The sequence below is a fragment of the Phocoena phocoena genome, chromosome 12 (genome assembly GCF_963924675.1).
Source record: "Phocoena phocoena chromosome 12, mPhoPho1.1, whole genome shotgun sequence".
Lineage (NCBI taxonomy): Eukaryota > Metazoa > Chordata > Mammalia > Artiodactyla > Phocoenidae > Phocoena > Phocoena phocoena.
In genome coordinates, this window is record NC_089230.1 from 35,842,228 (window position 1) to 35,863,235 (window position 21,008).

The following is a 21,008-nucleotide window of genomic DNA, read 5'->3' on the forward strand; positions in this document are numbered from 1 at the left end:
ATGATTTGAAAGTTATCAGAAACTTGTACTTGTCAAAAAGCCCTTTCTATGAATCTTCCTGAAATGAAGCATGTTTGTTTTTTTAAACTTATTTTGTTGAAGTAGAGTTGATTTACAAGTTGTGTTAATTTCTGCTGCACAGCCCAGTGATGCAGTTATGCACGTATGTACATTCTTTTTCATATTCTTTTCCATTATAGTTTGTCACAGGAAATTGAATATAGTTTCCTGTGCTATACAGTAGGACCTTGTTTATCCATTCTCTTTATAATAGTTTGCATCTGCTAATCCAGAACTCCCAATCCACCCCTCCCCCACTTGGCAACCGCAAGTCTGTTCTCTATGTCTGTAAGTCTGTTCCTGTTTTGTAGATAAGTTCTTTGTGTCAGATTTTAGATTCCACATATAACTGATATCGTATAGTATTTGTCTTTCTCTTTCTGAATTACTTAGTATGATCATCTCTAGTTGCATCCATGTTGCTGCAAATGTCATTATTTCATTCTTTTTTATGGCTGAGTAGTATTCCATTGTATATATGTACCGTATCTTCTTTATTCATTCATCTGTCAATGAACATTTAGGTTGTTTCCGTGTCTTGGCTGTTGTGAATAGTGCTGCTATGGACATAGGGGGAGGCGCACCTGTCCTGACGATGTCCCTGGTGATACCTGCGATTGCTTCGCTCACTTACCTGTTACTTTCAAAAACTTGCTTCCCATTCCCAAACCTTGGACTTGATATAGTTCCCTACCATGGAAGTGGGAGGAGCAAAACAAATTATTTAAAATTGTCTGGAGTATATGTCCTGGTGTGGGAACAGGCAAAAATATAGGCACTGTGTGTGCACAGACAGAGCTGCTACCAGGTGGGGTTCTGGATAGCTCCCCTGAGGAATAGCAATTTGCGTTGTGTGACAATAAACTAATTTTAAATTTTATTTGTGAAATGGAGTGCTCTTTTCTAATTTCAAAAGGGCACCATATGGGCCAGTAGCAACCCTGCTTCAGAGCAGGCTCTGGAGTTAGACAGCTGTACAACTTACCATCTGTGAAGACATGGGCTGAGTTTTTTATCTTTCCCTGAGATAGATAGATATAGATATATATCTATAACTGAAACACTCTGCTGTACACTTGAAACCAACACCTTGTAAATTAACTACACTTCAATAAAAATAACCCACATTGAAAATAATATACAATATGAATGTAAGTCACATTACTGTTATCAGTAGCAAACATTTATTAAGAGCCAACTCTGAACATCATACCATACTAAAACAAGCCTTTATTTGTCTGTGCTTTCCACATCACTTACTGATCCATTTCTCTGCTCTCCTTTGCAACCAAACTCCCCCGCCAAAAGTTGACTATACTCTTCCGAATCCCTCTCCCCCTCTCCTCTCGCACTGTCTCCCATCAAGCTTTCACTGCCATCATCCCGTCCAAACTCTGCTGTCAAGTTGACCGATGACCCCCATGTCACCAAATCTAATTGTCTCTTCTCAGTGCTCATCTTTTCAGCAAAAGTTGATTATCATCTTCCTCTTGATAAAACATTTTTTTCCTCTTGTTTTCCAGCACACCACACTTTCAGATTTCCTCCTATTGATTGGTTGTTCCTTCTCCAGTCTCCTTGGCTGCTTCCACTTCTTCCAAACCTCTCTCATCACTAATGGGCTTTGGTCCTAGGTTTTTCTGTCCCTCCTCTCTCTCCCTCCTACTCACACATAAAAAGCTGTACATATTTAACATATACAATTTGATACTACTCTTCTCTTTAGCTATACTCACTCCTTTGGTGATCTCATGCAGCCCAATATCATCCCATTAGTCAGTGACAGAGCAGAGACCCCAACCCAAGCAGTCTAATGGGAACCTGTGCTCTTAAATCATGGTACTTTGACGTGTACATGTGTTCAGATACGTCTAGTGTGAGTCATGTTTATTAAATATACATATGTGAAAAAAAAGAAAAATATATATACATATGAATTTGTAAGAAAGACACTTGAAAGAATACATACCAAATATATTTGCATTGTGATCTCTGGATGGGTAAATTATGTCTTGATGTTTTTCCTTTTTTTTTGGTTTTTCTGTATATTTTACGTCTTCAACAATGAAAATATAGTACTTTTGTCGTAAGGAAAACATTTTAACAGATTTTTAAATTTCAGAATTCCAAATAAACTTCATTTCCTTTAATCATTCTCTGTTTCATAAATAATCTCATTCCATAAATTTTTGAGTTGTTCAACCCTGATGTCAAGAGCCATGAAGCATTTTTAGGCAGATTTCTTGGTGTTTTGGGGAGAGACAGACAGTGGAGCTACTACAACCATATGTCTGATACAGTGCAGTATTTAGTCCATTTTGCAGTGAGGATAGGAAAGTGTGTTGGTGAGTTTGTCTTAATCTCATAAAGTATCATCTTGTCAGTAACACCCCTTTTCCACATCCTAAATAGAAATTTCCTGAACACAAATACAAAAACCTTCTCTGGCTTATATTTAGTAAATAGGAGTAACTTTTTGCTGTTTCACTAGTGTCTCAAGAATTTTAGATTTTTCTGAAGGTGAAAAAAAAGCATGGACACACTTCCCTCTCCTTAAGAAAAACAGTATAAAAGGAAATACTTAAGGCTAGAGTGGCTGTTGCTTGGTACTAAGTACTGCATAATTTTGGCCTCCATCTGTTGGAGTGAGTGAAATGTCTAACAGGCAAAAGAAGGGGAGGAAGGAGTGCTTGTGTGTGGGAAAGGAGGGAAATTTCCAGTTTCCGATTATTAAACTGCCTTATTTAGAGCTCCCTTGGAAGAAATACTGGCAAGTGGCCCAGAGTCCCGACTTGTGACTGTTTGAGCTTTGCTGAAGTACTTTAAGGGAAGTCCTGATGTGTTGTTCTGAAGTGGAAACTGTGTAAATTATTTGTAATGGAGAGAATGATAAAAGAAAAAAAAAATCCCGCCTCCTTATAGCAACTTTCCCATTCCTGCTGTTTCCCTGGTAAGTTATTTTGTTTACTTACCTACAGAGTATAATGCAGACACTTCTGCTTTTTTTCATAATATTTTCCTGAAAGCCATGTCTTCAAAGCATTGAAAGTAATTTCTACTTTTATCGGAAATAAGATTACACTTAGACTTTGCATTTCTGATAAAGAATTCAGCATAAACAAAGTTTGATGTGACCAACACCTTACCTTTGTCTGGCATTTTGCAATTTTCTAAGGCACTTTCATATATGTAAGTTAATTTGATTCTCATAACAAATCAGAGAAGTAGATTTTATTACCCCTATTGTAGAAATGGAGAAAATGAGACATAGGAAGATGAATCAGCCTACTCACGATCATTTAGTTGGTGGATGATAGAGGGATCCAGACCTTTAGTAGAACCAGACCAGAGGCACTTCTTTTCTCCCTCAAATCAATAGAAAACAGCTACCATGTAAATCAGCCCACCTCCATCATCTTGAAGTTAATGTAAATTTTCTTGTCAAGTTCACACCTGTATTTTTTCATAATCTCAAGGCCAATAAATCTCATCTTCACCATTCATTCTTTTTCTTGTTAAAAAAATTTTTTTAGTTTTCTTAACTGATAACCCAAAGCGTCTTATGCTTCTTTTTCCCCTAACGTTTTTTCCGTCTCTGACCTCTGAATCTCTTTCCACTTTAAAAGCCACAGTTTATTTGTGAGCACCCTAATCTGTATCCTCAGCTTCCTCACAGAACCATACCTTCACCTTCTTGCCTTAACTGAAACCTGGCATTCCCCCAAGGATATCACTTCCCTTGAGCATCGACAAACAAAAACTGCTTTTTCTCCCCACCTTCCAACATGCTGAGAGAGATTTGGAAGCAGTGTTGGCATTCTCTAGCTTCTAACTGCCAGTCCAGGTGATCCCATTCCCACCTGTATGCAACTCCCCACCCTCTGCGCCCTTTCGAGTATCATGCTATAGCATGAAGCATAATCACATCGTGCACCAGCTTCTTGGTCACTCCCCCAGATTCACAGAGAGCTTCAGGACCTGGCGCACAAATGCTGCCAGACTCCCGCGTTATCTCAGACAACCTCAGCATCCGTGATTCATAGCTTCTCAATCACACAAAGGGATTCCAGTGCCCTTTGCCTCCATTCCTCTTGAGCACAACTCATTCCTGTGGCAAAATCCTAGCTTGACATTTACCCAGATGCCCTGAAAACCTAAACTTTAGTGACTCTTCACACCTCTGAAAGCACCTGTCCCAGCAACTTCCTGACTTCTTAGTAATTTCTGTTCTTGATCTTTCTTCAATGCTTTCTGTTGCATTCCTACCTTCACTTCCTTCCCTACCCAGCATAAACCCCAAAAGCCCATCATTTCCCAGAATTGCTTCTGGGCACCCACCATGCCCTCCTTCTATTTTTGCTGTACTGCCAACTAACTTGCTATCACCTATGGTTATCTAATTGGTCAAAGACATGGGCTGGGGAGTCAGACTCCCTCAATATCTACCATTTAGTAGTGATTCCACCTTAGGTAAGTCATTAATTTTTCAGGGCTTCCATTTCCTCAATTGGGAAATAATAATAGAGTACTTATCTCATGACCATCACAAGTTATTGTAAAGATTAATTGAGATAATATATGTAAAGTGCTTAGGATAGTACCTGATGCATAAGCGCTCAATAAATATTTACTATTTGGATTGGCCAAGAAGTTCATCTGGGTTTTGAAAAACCCGAATGAACTTTTTGGCCAATCCAATATTATTACAAATAAACTGCTTGATGCTGCTTCTAAAAAAAAAATCACATAATCAAATTAATAAGTGCCAATACATGCCTAAATCTGCAAAGCAAAACACAAACATTTTTCACCTCTCTCCCTAGATATTGCCCACTTAAGGGAGATGCTTGAGAAAATACCCTTGTAGGGCCTGAGGACCTCTGATATCATCATGTTATCTATTTGTCCTCCTCATCAAAAAGGTAGATGGGATTAACAGACTGACTAATGTCTATTATTCTTAAGGTAGTAACAGCAAGGATTTTGTGTGACCGCTTCCCAGAAGACAGATTAGAAGAAGTAGGCATTAGACGTGAATAGACATCTCACAAAGGAGAAAAGATAAATGGCTAAGAAATACATTAACAGATGCTCATCTTCATTAATAGGGAAATACAAATTAGAACTACAATGAAATAATATTGCACATTCTTGAAGCTGGCAAAAACTAAGAAATCTAACAATATTGGACAGAATATTCTAATAGGCATGTAAATGGTACAATCACTTTGTGAAACATTGAGGGGTTATCTTGTAAAGCCAAATACATACTCCGTGGACCAGCTGTTCCATCCCAGTGAAGCTCTTTCTCATGGGCCTCAGGACAATGGTTAGAGCCAGACAAAACTGCAGGCAACTCTGTGCACTGACAGGAGAATGGATTAAATAGTGGTACATTCATACATTCACACAGAAGAATATTAACCCCACACACAAATGAAATATAGCAGCAATAACAACATGGAAGAATCTTAGAAACAATGTTGAAGGGAAAAGAAAAAAGCACATCTCTAACAAGTAAATGTAGATATTGAATAGTATAATGACATTTTACATATATTAGTCCATTTAATTCTAACATCTCTTTGAGGAAGGTAGTATTGCTTTCATTTTACAGATGAGGAACCTGAGGCACAGAGAGTTTAAGTATTGATAACTTGCTGATAAGTGGAGGTTCCAGGATCTAGTTGACATTTACTTTATGCTTACACAGTACCACACACTTGCCTAGATTATTATTTTATAAAAAATGCTCCACATAAAATGTCCTTGATTTTTCTGCCTCATTTAATCTTTCTTCCAAAATCAACACAATGAGTTAGAACTGGAGAATCCAGTTTATCATATGCCTTTGCACTCTTTCAACCTTATCACAAAAGTGCAGGCTCACTGGATAGTTTGATCTTCCTTGAATGGTCTGAGCTATTTTCCAGATTTCACATGTGGAAACAGAATGTGACTCACTTTCAATGCCCTAAATTAGCCCTGAGGCCCTGGAACTTCCCTTCAGTCTATGCTTTTCAGAATGCCAGTAACCAAGAGATCTGAAAATGAAGGAATTCGTTTCCCAGGAAGCATCCACACACACCCCACCACCACCCTACCCCCCAGAAGTCTCTTCCTCAGTCTTTACTTAATACCCCTAAGACCCAAAGGACAGAACTTGAGCAGCTAGAGGAAGGATCATTTCTTCCTGCCTCACAGTCTTAAGAATAATGCTTGTAAATTTGTGATTAAGCACTATATAGCAGGGAGGGGAGGAGAGCCAGGAATCCAGAACCTTTGTTTTATTCCCAAGTTCTTCTGCTGAGCTGTGCAATGTTGGGCAAATTCAAATTCTCTGGAGTTCATTTCCTTTAGTTATGCACTTTGCTCAGTTAGACTTGACAAACATCTATCGAACGACTCCTAGGTGCCGTGCACCCTGCCAAGCACTGGGCTATGGGGATGCATAAGACCTCGTTAGCTACAGAGGACCTCCCAGCCATTAAAGAGCTGTCTTTCCAGAGTGGAAAACTATGGATCTTGGTGCCTGAGGTGGTTAAGCAGAGTGTGGGTAACCTTGTGGTGGAGATGTTGTAGAGACTACACAACGGTCAGCATACTGTTGTGGTTAAGAGCTCAGCTCTGGGGTCAGTCATAACTATAGATATCCTGGCTTTAACCCTCATGAACTCTGTGACTTCAGGCAAGTTACCTAACCTGAAGAATCAGTTTACTCATCTCTAACACACAGATAATAATTAAACTATATTCGATTTGAGGATCAAATATGATAAATGCATATAAAAGGAGGGTGAAAGTCATGATAAATAAATGTTACCTGTCTTCCTCATTCTCCTCTTCATATTATTATTGTTAATACATCATTTATTGCTCAGCAAGGTGTTGTTGCAGGGTTTGGAGATTTAAAAGTCGTCCATCAATCTTGCTCAGCTCTAGCTAACTCACTGGAGGATGGTACTTTAGATGGATATTCAGATCTTGTCCCAAGACCTTTCCTGAAGATGTTGACATGTGTTAATGGGATGATTACAGGCCAGTGAAAAGTGAAGTTGACCTTGGAGGAGGTTACTTCTAAATGTTCTGAAGTATGAGGGATGGTGTAATTAAGTACAGAATAAGCAAGAGGATGCATTTTAGATAAAGTGAGGATGTGTTAATACATTCTATTGGGAGAGGTTTAAATAAAGAGTGAAAATCATGCTGAATAAACTTGACTTGATCTAAAAAATTATGGTCCAGAAATTTTATCAGAAGTAAATGATGAATATGACTACAAAGAAATTGTAATTAACTTCTCATGTATTAAAAATGCATGTATTTCAAAAATATAAACTGAGCAAAATATTTGCTATATTTTGTCATGTTTATGACAAAGGGCTAATTTTGTGAGTATACTAAAGAAATCTTACAAATCAGTAAGATGACAAATAACTCAATAGAAAAATGGATAAAAGACTCAGACAAAATATTCAGGAAAAAAGACACAAATCTGGCCAATGCATGTGGGAAGATGTTCAACATCATTCATGATTAGAATATGAAACTTAAGATAACATTCAGCAAAGATTAAAAAGAGATCAGTATAACCAATATTAGTGAGAGTGTGAGGTAACTAACTGGCATACTCATACACAGTTGGTGTAAACTAGTATAACTTTTAGGGAGGAGTAATTAATATATCTTTTAATATAAAAAGTGCATATACTCTGACTCGCTGCTAAAAGTCATCTTACAAATATACAAATTCATAATGCACAAAGTTCTATATGCAAGGATGTTCACTAAGAATTATTTGTAATAGCCAAAAAAAATCCATTAGTGAAGAACTGTTTAAACAATGACAGATCCATGCAATGAATAATGAGGTAAGTCTACCTATATCGATACAAAATGATGTTCATAGTATATTGTTAAATCAGAAAGACAAACTAAAGAACAGTGTGCATAGTATGCTTCTGTTTATATGAAGAAGATATAAATAAGGATATATGCGTAGAAATGCCCTAGAAGGAAACACAAGGAACTTTTGTGGTTGTTACCTCTGCGGATATAGGGGAGGAAATGTTTGTCTTTTACTGAATTCCCTGTGTACTGTTTGATCCACTAGCCTGTAGAGATTGTGGTTATACCATGGACTGCTGTGGGGATTAAAGGCTGAATTGATTGGCTGAATTCCCATGTTTTCAAAATATGTCAAGGTAAGGAGGATTTTTTAGCTGCAGAGACATGAGAAGACATGCCTTATCATCCAAGTTTGTTGAATGTGAATGTTTCTTGTAGGTGTTTCTTGTTTAGCATATTCCTCAGTGTAACCTCAGAGTTATATTAAGCTAGAGCAAGGTTACTTTTTGTAACCTTATAAGTGGAGTGGTTGATGAAATGATGGGCTCTTGTTGACAGGGAAATACGACACCAAGATTATCTAATCGTCTCTTTTCTTATGCCTTTTGATCGCCCTTCATTCTAACAGGCTGATATTGAAAACTCTCTCCACAGGCAGGCAGGTTCTCTGGGTGTGCAGGGGGCCATTGGGCATCCCAGCTGGCAAGCTTAATAAGGAAGATTGGTCACTGAATAGAACTGTTTGAGGCATTTTGGGCAGTTCATTAATCCTTGATGATTCTGAAATTGGTTGCACAATTCTGCATAAGGAATACATTGTTTTTCCTTCCTGTGGTTCATTGTGATTGTGGCTGGGTGCCTGGTGAGGGGTATGGCTCCTATAGGACTGCCATGGCAGTAGAATGTCCAATATGCCAACAAAACACATACTGATGGCCAAGGCAGGAAATGTTTATTTGAGACAAGGCCTGGGCACTGGGAGAGGTTTTTCGTTATTTTTCATTAAAGATGAGGATCAGTAATGCTATAGAGATCTAAGTTTTCAGTGTAATCAGGGAACTGAACCCTCTGGTCTCTTTATTAGTTGATGACCTAAGCAGTGAGACACACTGTTACTTTAGGTGGTACCACGTTTTGTAAGGATCCATAATGGCAGGGACAAATCAAAGTACTGAGAACTAAAGGTTCTCTGTGGCGAGGGAGTAACAGTCTGAGTTCATTGCTGATGACATAACGATTTGGCCGTGCCAAATCTTGATCTCAAGCTGTGCTGTTCAATATGGCAGCCACTGGCCACATGTGGCTAAACTTAAATACTTTAATATTAAATAAAATTAATAAGATTAAGTGAATTAAATAAAAATTCAGCTCCTCAGTCATCCAAGTCACATTTCAAGTGTTCAACACCAGTGTGGTAAGCTAGTGGCGACCGTAAAGGACAACGCACATTCATGGAACAGTTCTATCAGAATAGAATGTTCTGTTGAGCAGCACTGATCTAGAAAATAAATAGGTCTCCAAAGATATTCAATCAAAAAACACCATTTGGATGCTTGCTTGACCATACCAGGGAGCCTCTGTCTGGTTTTTATTCTGAACCACTAGAGATCTGAAGTAGAAGGGTGGAGGCAGTAGGATTTTAGATTTCGGTGTGAATTGTAAAGTCTCATTTTTTCAGTTAAGATACCTTTTGTTGGCAGATCACTGTGGATAATGGTCATAGGCAAGGAGGTAGGAAGATGCGATGCTCTGAGGTTAGGGCTTACCCTGAATGAGGAGTGAGTGACCTGACTGGGCAGAAGGAAGTAGTCAAAGGTACTTTTGATACTTGAACAAAGGGCCAGTACAGCTGTTTAGTTTCTGGAACTTCCTTTGGTTTCTGACCTCCGTACCTTTCTGTATCTGATTATATTGGTAAAAATACGTTAGGCATCCTAAGAAGAACATGAATCTCAGCTTCCCTTTCTGGTTTAAGAGATTCTTAATGACTTCCTCAAAAGGAAAGTACTTCTTTTATTAGTCCTGTTTCATATGCCTCTAAAACTTTAAAAGGATTTAAGGAAAGGGAAATCAAATGAAGGCCAATACTACTTCTCACACTAGTTCAGGGTGTCCCTGGTGGCTTGTAGCATGGGGCTGTATCTAAATCATTTTCAACAGAGTCTGGTGAGACATTTGGTTGCCCCCTCCCATCCACATCTTTTGAAGTAGACTCATGAACTGAGGAATTGGCAAGGAACGAACACTGTTTGAGGTCTTCATCTTTAGGGGCTAGGAGACAGGATGTCAAAGAAAATCAGAGGGTAAGGTAAGGTGTCTCTCATGGAAGTTAGGAAGTAGGTCAAGAGAGAGATGTTAAAAAGAAAGTCACTATTCAAAGAACAGCTAGGATTAAGAACAGAGAAACTGCTAGACAGGGCCAAGAGTTTTCTCTAGTAACTGTAACAGGAGCAGTTTTCATGAACTGATGAAAGAATAGGAGAGTGGCTACGGGGAACAAAGAGGGAATTTCCAAGGCAGCAATAAAAACATGAGCACTGGACCTTATTTATTTAGTCTTGGATACTTCATCATCCTCTCATTCAAGTAAAAGCTCTAGCATGCAATAAATACTTGTTGAATGAATCCTCAGGAAAGAAAGTCACACTGAATGCATAAATTCCTTTATTGAAAATATTGGGCTAGCACTGCATTACATATATTCAGTATCCATAAATGAAGGGCCACACATTTCTGATTGGACAATACTGTTTTAAATAGAGAACACAGCATCTGAATATGCTCTCACAAGTATAATATCATGGACTAAACTAGGTAGGAGTGAACTATATGCAAAATGACCATTTCGTTAATAGCATATGGTTGCAAATGGCATAAATGGTAAACGTGATCATCATGAGACATTCCTGGTATCTCACACCAACACATAATTTAACAAGCAGATTAAGGTTAAACTGCCAATAAGTTGTTAATCAAGAGTTCTCAGTAGAACTTGGGTGAAAGTGCACCCAGGCTATAGACTTAAGATTTTATAGCGTTCATTTAAACTTGCATGGAATGTGGGTGGAGTAAAATAACTGTTGATCTGACAGGAGGCCACTTGGCAATTTGTTTGTTCTCTTTTATAAATAGTCTAAAATAAGAGAATAAGCTAAAGGAAATATTCTGCCAGCTTAAGGCCAACATTCTAAGAACTGTTTACTTCTTTAAAATGCAGGTATATAAACACTACTTTTTATTAATTTTTCCTTCAAAGATCACTGGGTATGTAACTTATGACAGACCACTTTCTCAGCTTTGGCTATCATTTGACATTTTTTTCCATTAGCAGTCTTTGGCTTTCATAAACGTCTGACAGTCAATAATATTTGTTAAAATTTTAACAAGTCTTTATTGTTAACTTTAATAAAAGAGTGTTTTATGATGTGAAAGTGAGTTGATATTAAAAAACAAGTTTTTACTTTTTATTCCAATTTTGGTATGAATGCATTTCTTTGCATTGATTTTTCTCAAATAAAAGAGTCTAGAAATCAAGACAATTGGGATAATTTGACCTTTTTTTTCATTTGATATAAAATATACAGAAATTAAAACAGTCTCATTTCAAACAGAGGCCTGTTCATTAACGTAAAAACTTGGGGAAAATTATGCAAAAAAATCCAATAAAAATACAATTTTTGTTATTAACGCGTGATTTTATAAGAAGCAAAACATTTTCTTTTCAAAAGCAGGGTTTGTTCTAAATCTAGGATCATAAAGGTATACATTTCTGTAAATATCAACTTATGACTGAGAGAAATAGCTTATTTTTCTTTTACACAGTTATGTTCAGAGTAAATAACTAAAAATGTACCTTTTTAATGACTAAATGGAAAGCTGGCCTACAACAGTCAAATCAATAAACACTGGTATTGAGTTTTAAAAAATTCAGAATTATGTGTATATATATATATGTGTGTATACATATATATATTTGGACATTAAGCAGCACATACATATACATATCACCCTAAACAATCAGGGCAAAAAAAATTTAATATAAAACTATATAAACCAAGTGGGTTTGTTGCCAAAACATAGCACAAAATGTATACATTTCTTTATTTCAAAATTTGACACATTAAAAGAAAAAACTGCCAACACATTTCAGACAATATACTAGAAATAATAAATAAAACAGTTTTTAAAAATCATATATTCCCTTTAAGTGCTGTGCACTTTGAATTTTTCTAAATGAGACTAAACTTTTCCATGGCAAACAACAGTATGCTGTACATTTTGGTAATGAAAATTATATTGATAAATATACAAGGAATGTATATATTTCCACAGTATTTTCTTTTTCACAGTTAACAAAAATAAAAATTGCATTCAACTCACATCTATAAATATTCTGATTCCTCACTGTATGGATTTGAAGGAAGTGAGAGTATAAAGTCTTTCAACAATCTGGACTTCAAATTTCTTTCTTCATCGTCTGCCTTCCACATGTACCTTTCAGAATCTCTCTGCAATGTGATCACACGCTGAGATGAAGGCAGAAAGAAAGCACTATGATGGGATGAGGCAGTCTGGGCTGGGGCTTGCTCTTCCAGCCAGCTTTAGCAGGGCTGATTGAACCCAGTCTTTTTAATGTCGTATTTTAAGGCAGTCTGAATTTCACTCGAATGTCCATACCTCGAGATCCTGAACTATGAAGTCTTCCTTTTTGGAAAGAATATCATTATTAAAAGTGCTGCAGGAGTTGCTTCGTCCATGGTATAAATCAGCATCTAGCCATAAACCAAATCGTCCCCTGAAAAGGTTAATAGAATGGTGAAAACATTTCAATTTTATGTGCACACTTTCTGTCCTCCCTTGCCCCAACTTCTTTCTTTTATGCTGTAGACAGACAAAACCCTAAACTGCTTGTAAAACAAAAGGTACATTTCCTTTATTTCATTTAAATGACCCATCTTTCCTAAAAGACGGGTGGCAGTAGTCCCTCATTTAGACACATAAATAAGTCATTTTATCTTCAATTCTTAGTGTCATGTGTTAGACCACACTGTCCTAAATAATCGAAGCACATGGACTAGCTAAAATCACCTGACACCAAAGTTTCAGTTACCTGGGTCAAAACAGGCTCACTCAGGTCAGGTGGTAATTAATAATAACAACAAAAACCTTACCCTCCACCACCAAGTTCCAAAGAACTTATGTCTCCATTGATAAAGTATGAGTTTTCTCCACTCCACTTAAAGACCTTAGGACAGAAACACAAGACAGAGAACAGACATTTCAGTCTGGAGAATTCACGAAGAGGGAGTAAGTGCACAGTATCTGTGTGTGTGCAAGGGCACTACCCATTGGCTGAGGAAGCTCCTGACGGCCAGACCTCTCCCACACCAGGATGAGATCTCCAAAGGGGTTATGAGGTAGGAAAGACCTCTCAGACACATGTTGGCTCTGACTTGCAACCCCTCCCTGATCTTAGACCATGCAAAAGAGCAGTTCCCAAGGCCTGGAGAGGGAATCTAAGCGGTTTCTGTGCTGCAGTCATGAAGTGCTGGCCAGGCTAGAGTGAGGCCAGATGAGGTTACCTCGAGTAACGGGATGGGACAGCTGCTGCTCCAACCACAGCCCCCATCTCCAACCCCACCGACCCTCCTGACACCGTGACACCAGGAAGTTGGGTATTTCTTTCATCTAGGTACCTTGAAGTTAGGGCTAAACGTGTAGAGAAAAGTTTCGCCTGTGCCATAATAGTGATCACTGAACTTGAAAGGATGAGTTGCATATGCTCCAAAAATCTGTCAAAAGAAAACAGAAACCTTATCTACTTTCAACCATAAACCTCCCAAAAAAAAGACTTTCTGAAATATTTTAGCACAATCCTATTCTGAGATCTCATTCAGCAAAGATCATTACTAAATCAGAGTTCCTAAATAAAAAAGACCACCATCCAACAAATAAAATGTCCCCAGTTCTCATTAGAACCCAAGTGGCTTAGAGAACTTATCTGTCAAAGGCCAACAATTGCTCCAGTTTTAAAAGACTTCCGAAGTCCACTATAGAGACAAATTTCTTCTAGTGAATACAGAGGACATACTGGAAACATTAAATAACAAGATGCATCTTGCACACAGAAATGAGTGGTTGAGAGAATGAAGGCATATCTCTGATGTGTTTTCTAAGTAAAATTGTGGCCAGAGGTTTCCCTGGAGAAAATAAATTTTTCTCTCCTTTGATTCGAAAAATGAGTTTTCAACATACTTATTAAAACTGCATAATAACGTGACTGATCCAGTATATCTTAGTTCAAAATAGCTTTTAAGAAAAAAGTAACAATTCCATAATACTGTGGGCTTTAAAGGTGGTTTAGATGTATCTGAATCAATGATTTTTCTATTATTTCTTATTGGGGTTGGAAGGAGTAGTCTTTTCAGAACACGCATGTCCACTGCTTCAGCTTCCTATCCTCTGCTCAGATCCTGACCAGTGCGTGCAGGAGTGAGGACTGGCAAGAATATATATTCTGGAAATGTCCCTAGGTGATTCTGATATATTTTCTCCAAATCCCACTTGAGAAACAATGCTTTTTTTTTTAATATTTATTTATTTGGTTGTGCTGGGTCTTAGTTGTGGCATGCGGGCTCCTTAGTTGCAGCTCGCTGGCTCCTTAGTTTTGGCATGTGAACTCTGAGTTGTGGCATGCATGTGGGATTTAGTTCCCTGACCAGGGATCGAACCCGGGCCCCTGGCATTGGGAGCGTGGAGTCTTAACCACTGCGCCACCAGGGAAGTCCCAAGAAACAACGCTTTAAATGGAGTCTACCTGAAAAATGTCTTATAAGTTTTCAAACTAATTTAAATTGGATTATCATCATCATGGAATCTCTTCTTTACCAAGTACACTCAGTTCCTAGCTCCTTGAAATACTAAAAATTAGGTAGAGTAGAAGTCTAGAATCTCTTTCTAACCCATGTTCTTCATACCAAAACCTGTCCCTAGAGCTGTTAAGAACAAGGAAAAAACAGTAACAAATTTTCTTAGCAACCATGGAAATCTGTTTAAGCACTGGAGATATGATGATACTAAGAAATTACTGTTAACTTTTTAGGTATATAGCATTATGGTTATGTAAGAAAATGTCCATTTTATTTTTTTCTATTAATTAACTTAGAAAGAAATTGTAGAATAATGGTATTGTTGGGTCTATACCATTGAAAATTTTAACATGTTTGACAGTAATAGAACAAAGGAATCCAGGGGAATGAATGAAGATAGCCCAAAGTGGTAAAAGGAAGGTTAATATGACAAAACCTATAAATGTATAATTGCTCTCCTTTCTTCTCTCAGCTTTCTTAGTAGATAAAAATTATACAAACAGCTATGTAACAGTTTATTGTTGAGTTTGTAATATATATCAACGTAATATAACAAAATTACCACAAAAAGTGGAAAGATGTCATAGAGCAATATAGGAGTAACATTTCTATATTTCACTGGAATTAAGTTAATATAGATCGGACTCTATTACCTGATGATTGTTCTATTATTTTCCACAATGCTTTGTGGTGTAAATTACTCCACGGTCTCATTCAATTAAATTTGGGCCCCTTTGCAGGGGTAGTTTCTGTGGCCAGTCTATGAAGTTTATCCTGACTCCAGGAAGGCTCTCCTTAACTGTCTCTTTCCCCGGTTCTCTCTGGTAAACTAGATGGTCTACAGCTTAGTTTGCTGCCTTCATGGAACTACCAGCCTCCTCTTAGTTGTTTACCGCCAAAATTTTCATTGTTCTCTAGAGTGTCCCTTGGCTTGACCTTCCCCATGTTCTTCTAAATAACGTCAGTTCCTTTGGAGAGAGCTTCTGAGCTATATGTTTTACGGTCCGCCTCTTCCCCTGGAGCTGGGGGCTGGACAGTGGCCTGCTTTTCTCAAAGGTACAATCCTGTTTTATGAGCAGGGTGCTGGGCAGGGGCAGTAGCCACTGGTCTTGGCTCCGCTCACCTGACATGGAACTTCTGCCCTATGTGCTGGAGCAAGGGCAGCAGAGACCCCTGTATTCTCAGCCTGCCATGCAGAAGGTAGAGCAACTGTCCTCTGAGAAGGGGCTGGTCAGAGGAAGAAAGCCCTGAAACTTAGCCTCTGAAACAGAGATCTTGGGTAGGGGATAAGACATGCTGGGGACCTGCCCCTAAAGGAGGCATATCATAGTCTTTGCCTGGGAGCTGGCAGCTGAGGGATCCTCATCTTGTCCACACGTGCCCAGAAGGAAGCTTCTGTCTGAACAGAGGTTGGGGGAGGGAGCAGGCTGTGCCTTCAAATGCCACAGAATCTCACTATTATTACTGGGCTTCATTAGATTTTCTTAAATAAATGGTTCTTCACTTGCTGTATGCCCTTAGGGCAATTTCCAGAGATTGTTGTTGTTTTTAAATGATTGTTGTTTTTATAATTCCCATCAGTAATGATTGTTTCACTGGGGATTGATTCTGTAGAACTCCTCATGCCTGCCATTCTGCATGTGTAATGCTTTTATCTTAGAATTTTATATAATTCATTTCCAGATAAACTTACAGGTGTTGTTCTATCATGTTCCCAAACACAGCAAGCCGCATCCTTGCCTTGGGGGTAGGTGGGGTGGGGAAAGCTGAGTTATGCCTTCAAATAACACAAATGCCTCCAGGGCACCAGATCCAGTAAGATTATACCTCTAGACAAACAGTGTAATCTTCAGGTATAGGCAGGCCTCCTTTACGTATCTGCTGATAGGAAGCTGAGCACTACTGTGCTCTGGGAGGCTAACACATTCCCCAACAAGTTATCTTTTGGTAAATTAATAGAACTAATCTATACTTACGGTGCAGGTACGTGTGTGTGTGTGTGTGTGTGTGTGTGTGTGTGTGTGTGTGTGTGTGGTCTAAAACCATCCAGCCCTATCTCATCTAAAAAGTAGCACCTAACTTTGCAAACATTTCACTAAATCCCTACGTAATTCCATTTTAAACCTTTGTTATTATTATTTAAATTTTTAACTTGACTCTCCCTACTGTTCAGCTTGGACTATGATTAAATAAAGTGTTCTCAATCAGTAAATGACAGTAGGAACAATGATAGTAACTAAACTATTCCTCACAACTCTTAATCTACTTACAGGAATGATCACCATTGAGAAAGACAGTGCCCTTCTTTCTGCTAATTTTTCCCAAGACAAATTATGACAGCAAAAATCTATTTCCCCTAAAATGATCCCAATTATATGGCTTCTCAGTAAGCTCCCCAATGCTTAATAGTGCCCCACATCTAACAGACAGTCATTATACATTTTCTGAATGGATGAATAAATAAATGGTTGTCAAGTAAACCCTGCTTCCAAATGCCAGGAAGAGAAAATAATGACACCTACAAAAAGTGTAAAGAAATTTCTTCTTGCTATGATATAGACCAAGTTGAAATGAATAAAGAGCAGACTTGAAAGATGCTTTCCTTTTGTGAAGCAGAAGTCAGCCTGGATGGTACATGAAAGAAACTTGGACAGATTCCACTCATACTCCAGGCTGACCAAGTGAAGAATTATTAGCTTAGGGGAGATGGGGATAATATCTAGATTTCACCAGTGCCTCCAAGACCAACAGCAACGTGGGTGAAAGTGCACTAAGCAATGGTCCAGAGCATTTTCTCCTGTTTCGTAACAACTGGGCCCTTCAGGTACAACACACCATGGCCTTAACTGGCTCTCCATCTCAGCAACTATGCAGGCAAGGTTGGTGGGCACTACTTCAGCTACCTGGAAGAAGTTCTGGTATGGCACTGGAACTGCTTTCTGCAACTATATCCAAATCTAGACTTGACTTTTCTTCCAGCTTCTCCAGTTTTAGGTTACAGAATATCATTATAGTATATATATATTATAGTATATATATTATATATATATTATATATATATAGTATATATATATATATATATATACTCCATGATGAGTACAGGAAAAAAATTCCTTAGAATGTGACTGTATTTGGAGATACACTCCATTTTCTTTTTTAGAGATGCATTCTGAAGTATGTAGAGGTGAAATGACATAATAATTGGGATTTACTTCAAAATACTTCAGGGAAGAAAAGCCAACAAAGGAAAGCATGAAGTGTATGTGGCACAGTCCTGCTAACTGTAGAATCTGAGTGATGAGAGGTCATTGTATTAGTCTCTCTACTGTTGTGTAGGTTTGAAAAGCTTCATTAAAAAAAAATGTTCCTTGGGCTTCCCTGGTAGCGCAGAGGTTGAGAGTCCGCCTGCCGATGCAGGGGACACGGGCTCGTGCCCTGGTCCAGGAAGATCCCACATGCTGCGGAGCGGCTGGGCCCGTGGGCCATGGCCGCTGAGCCTGCGCATCCGGAGCCTGTGCTCCACAACGGGAGAGGCCACAACAGTGAGAGGCCCGCGTAAGGCAAAAAAAAAAAAAAAAAAAAAAAAAAAATGTTCCTCTATAAGAGGAACAAGCCTCACCTGATTATCCATATCTTTGATGACCAATAGGACAGGACTGTCTAGTGATGCTGACTTCCGGTAGAGAGTTTTCAAGCTGGTCCCATGCTCTAATGTGCTGTATACGAGACTCCATGGATACCCCTGCACCCTTGCTGGAAGGCGTCGGGCCAGCTGTGAATCCAAAGATGAAGATGTAAATACACAGTTTGCCTACAAATCACTCATGAATTTGTAGCACAAAACTGATGCCTGTGGCTCAAACTCGATAATTACACTACTTCCATATTGCTCCCCTATACTCTAGCAAATATTTGCCACTATAAACCAAGAAGGGAAAATCATCCCTTGGCAGGGACGCTCCCCAGAGCATGCATTCCCTCTCAGGGATGATCCTGAAGGGTCACTATGCCACTATATATTTGAAGATATAGCACCTAGCTTGCTAAAGAGGTATGAATTAGACACAGGCTCTCTTGTTTACACTTCAACCTGACTTTCACCAAGCAGTTCATGTTTCTCGAATTGTTCTTTCTAAACCTTCAAAGGCTCAGAGCTGCTACTGACAGCTGTAAATTCCCACCAAAGTGAGAACAAGAAGACACGGGTGTTTTATGCTAGTAATCAGATGTAGTCTGTCCTCATTACACTTGTATCTTTCACTTACATTAATATTTAACTTAAACTTGGCTGCCGTAAATATCAATAATGCGTATCTCTTCAAAAGTACACACAAAGGAGGCTATATAAAATGTTGAAGTCCTCAAGAATGCTTGACATAGTTCTAGAATCAGCATGAACTCCATCCCTGTAACTGCTTGGTCAAGTCGCCTAGCTTTCCTGGGCCTTCAGAGATGGCATTTGTAAATTGAGGGACTTGAACTTCATGATTCTTTAAGGTCTCTGAAATTCAGGTTTCTAAGCTGACCGATGGGGGAAGCACAAGAGGTCCCTTACTAAAGTTCAAATACAAGCACGTAGTATTTCATAAAAACTCACGTAAGAGATGTTCAGAAAATAGAAAGTAAACAAAAAAAAAGTACAGAAAAAGGAAAATTACTCCTAGTAGTGGTAGGTGGTTTTCATAAAGCAAGTAAAGTGTACTTGCTATATGACTTTTACTGAGCTCAATAAATTGAAACCATCGGAACTCTGCGATAATCATTAGGATAAATTTGGATCCTTTTAAAATACATTAGGACTACAGTAGGACACTTTAAAAATTGTTTTGAAGACAAGAAATGGCTTTTTGTTCAGGTTTGGGGAATGGACGTAGGTGTCTGGCCAAGTCCTTGCACTCCCAAGAAGGTGGCAGGGATGCTGCCTTTCAGAAGCAGAGAAGGGCCCTGGTTAGGCTGCTGGTGTTTCTTCCTTTAAAGCTCGGCTCATGCGTCACCCCAAGTGAGAAGAGCAAATGCCAGGGGTGGGAAATGTGTTCTAAGGTTTGGCAGACACCCATCCTAAGTTCCCAGGAAGAACCCACCTGCTCGATGTGCATGTTCTCCAGAAGCGCACTGTGGGGCTGCAGGATCGGCAGGGCGGCCTCATCCTCATCTTCATAGTAGCTACATGTGCTCTTCCTGCGTTTTGCCTCCTCAACGGTGATGATCTGAAATGGAGAAGACAAATAAGCCAAGAAAAACGATATTTTTGCTTTTCCTTCACCTGCTATAAAGGACCTCAGGTACACAATTGCCTGTAACAGGTAGGGTTTTAGCAGCAGGACATAAGTTGAGCCAGCACTTTGGGGGAAATGGCTAATTACAATGTCAATTTCAGAGCAAATGGAGAATTAACACAGTACAGCTATAGCACTTAATATGTACAAATTAAAGTCACAAGTTTTCCAGTTTTCCTATTGCTCAGTCATCAAGTAAGAATTATGTATAACTCCACAAGCGACTTATACCCTTGAAATGCCCTAAATTATTCTCCATTAGCCTGCATCTAAATTTGAATTGTTAAGGGACTAACACATATCATACTATGAGCAAGTCTTCTATAAATAGGGAAATGGGGAAGATAAGGATAGTCCTTTAATCAAGAATCCTAATGTTTTCTCTCAAGGCTGATCATGGCAACCAACCCTGACAGAAATAGCAAATGATAACATCTACGGAAAGCAACAATACAAAGAGACACGAAGCTTTAGTCTAAATTACAATTAGGTATGATTCTTTATGGAGAGTTGAGAAACCATCAAAATAATCTTTCCTTTAAAGCTGAGAACAGAAACATGATGTTGTACACAACGTTTATTATTTCATCATAAATACACTTATAAACTACCAGGTTAAAAGTCATTTTTCTTTTGCCTCTCCGAAAGTCTGGATAAATCACTAAATTATTTTGTAATTGAAGGATGCAGACAGAAGGTAACTAATTCACCAAAATTCCTGAGTACAAATATTAATGACTTTTGCATCATAGAGAAAAAACATTTACATTACATTGAGTGAAGGTTGTCAGGCAATGACTACTTAGTTTCCAAAATGCTGTCATCTGAGCCGGATTTACAGGTAAGGAAATTAGCCCTTAAATTTTACCGTCTTCTCAAGGAGCATTTACTTAAAGAAAACACTGTTGAAGAATCACAAATCCAGCATTTTAAATGTATTAAATAAAGCATATAT

General features: G+C 38.5%; 1 protein-coding gene across 2 annotated transcripts in view; it reads right to left on the reverse strand.

Annotated features, from left to right (window-relative positions):
• Positions 1-10,549: 10,549 nt before the first annotated feature.
• Positions 10,550-21,008, reverse strand: part of NCOA7 (nuclear receptor coactivator 7) — a 149,573-nt gene continuing 139,114 nt past the window's right edge. The window contains exons 2-6 of one of the 2 annotated variants that reach the window (XM_065889247.1): positions 19,859-19,984; positions 18,397-18,549; positions 13,605-13,700; positions 13,080-13,153; positions 10,550-12,703 (exon numbers count right to left, since the gene is read on the reverse strand). In XM_065889247.1, the coding sequence (XP_065745319.1) occupies positions 12,568-12,703; positions 13,080-13,153; positions 13,605-13,700; positions 18,397-18,549; positions 19,859-19,984 (585 nt within the window). In that variant the 3' untranslated portion in view covers positions 10,550-12,567. The remainder of the gene's footprint in view (positions 12,704-13,079; positions 13,154-13,604; positions 13,701-18,396; positions 18,550-19,858; positions 19,985-21,008) is intronic. The other variant, XM_065889246.1, reaches the window with a different exon arrangement.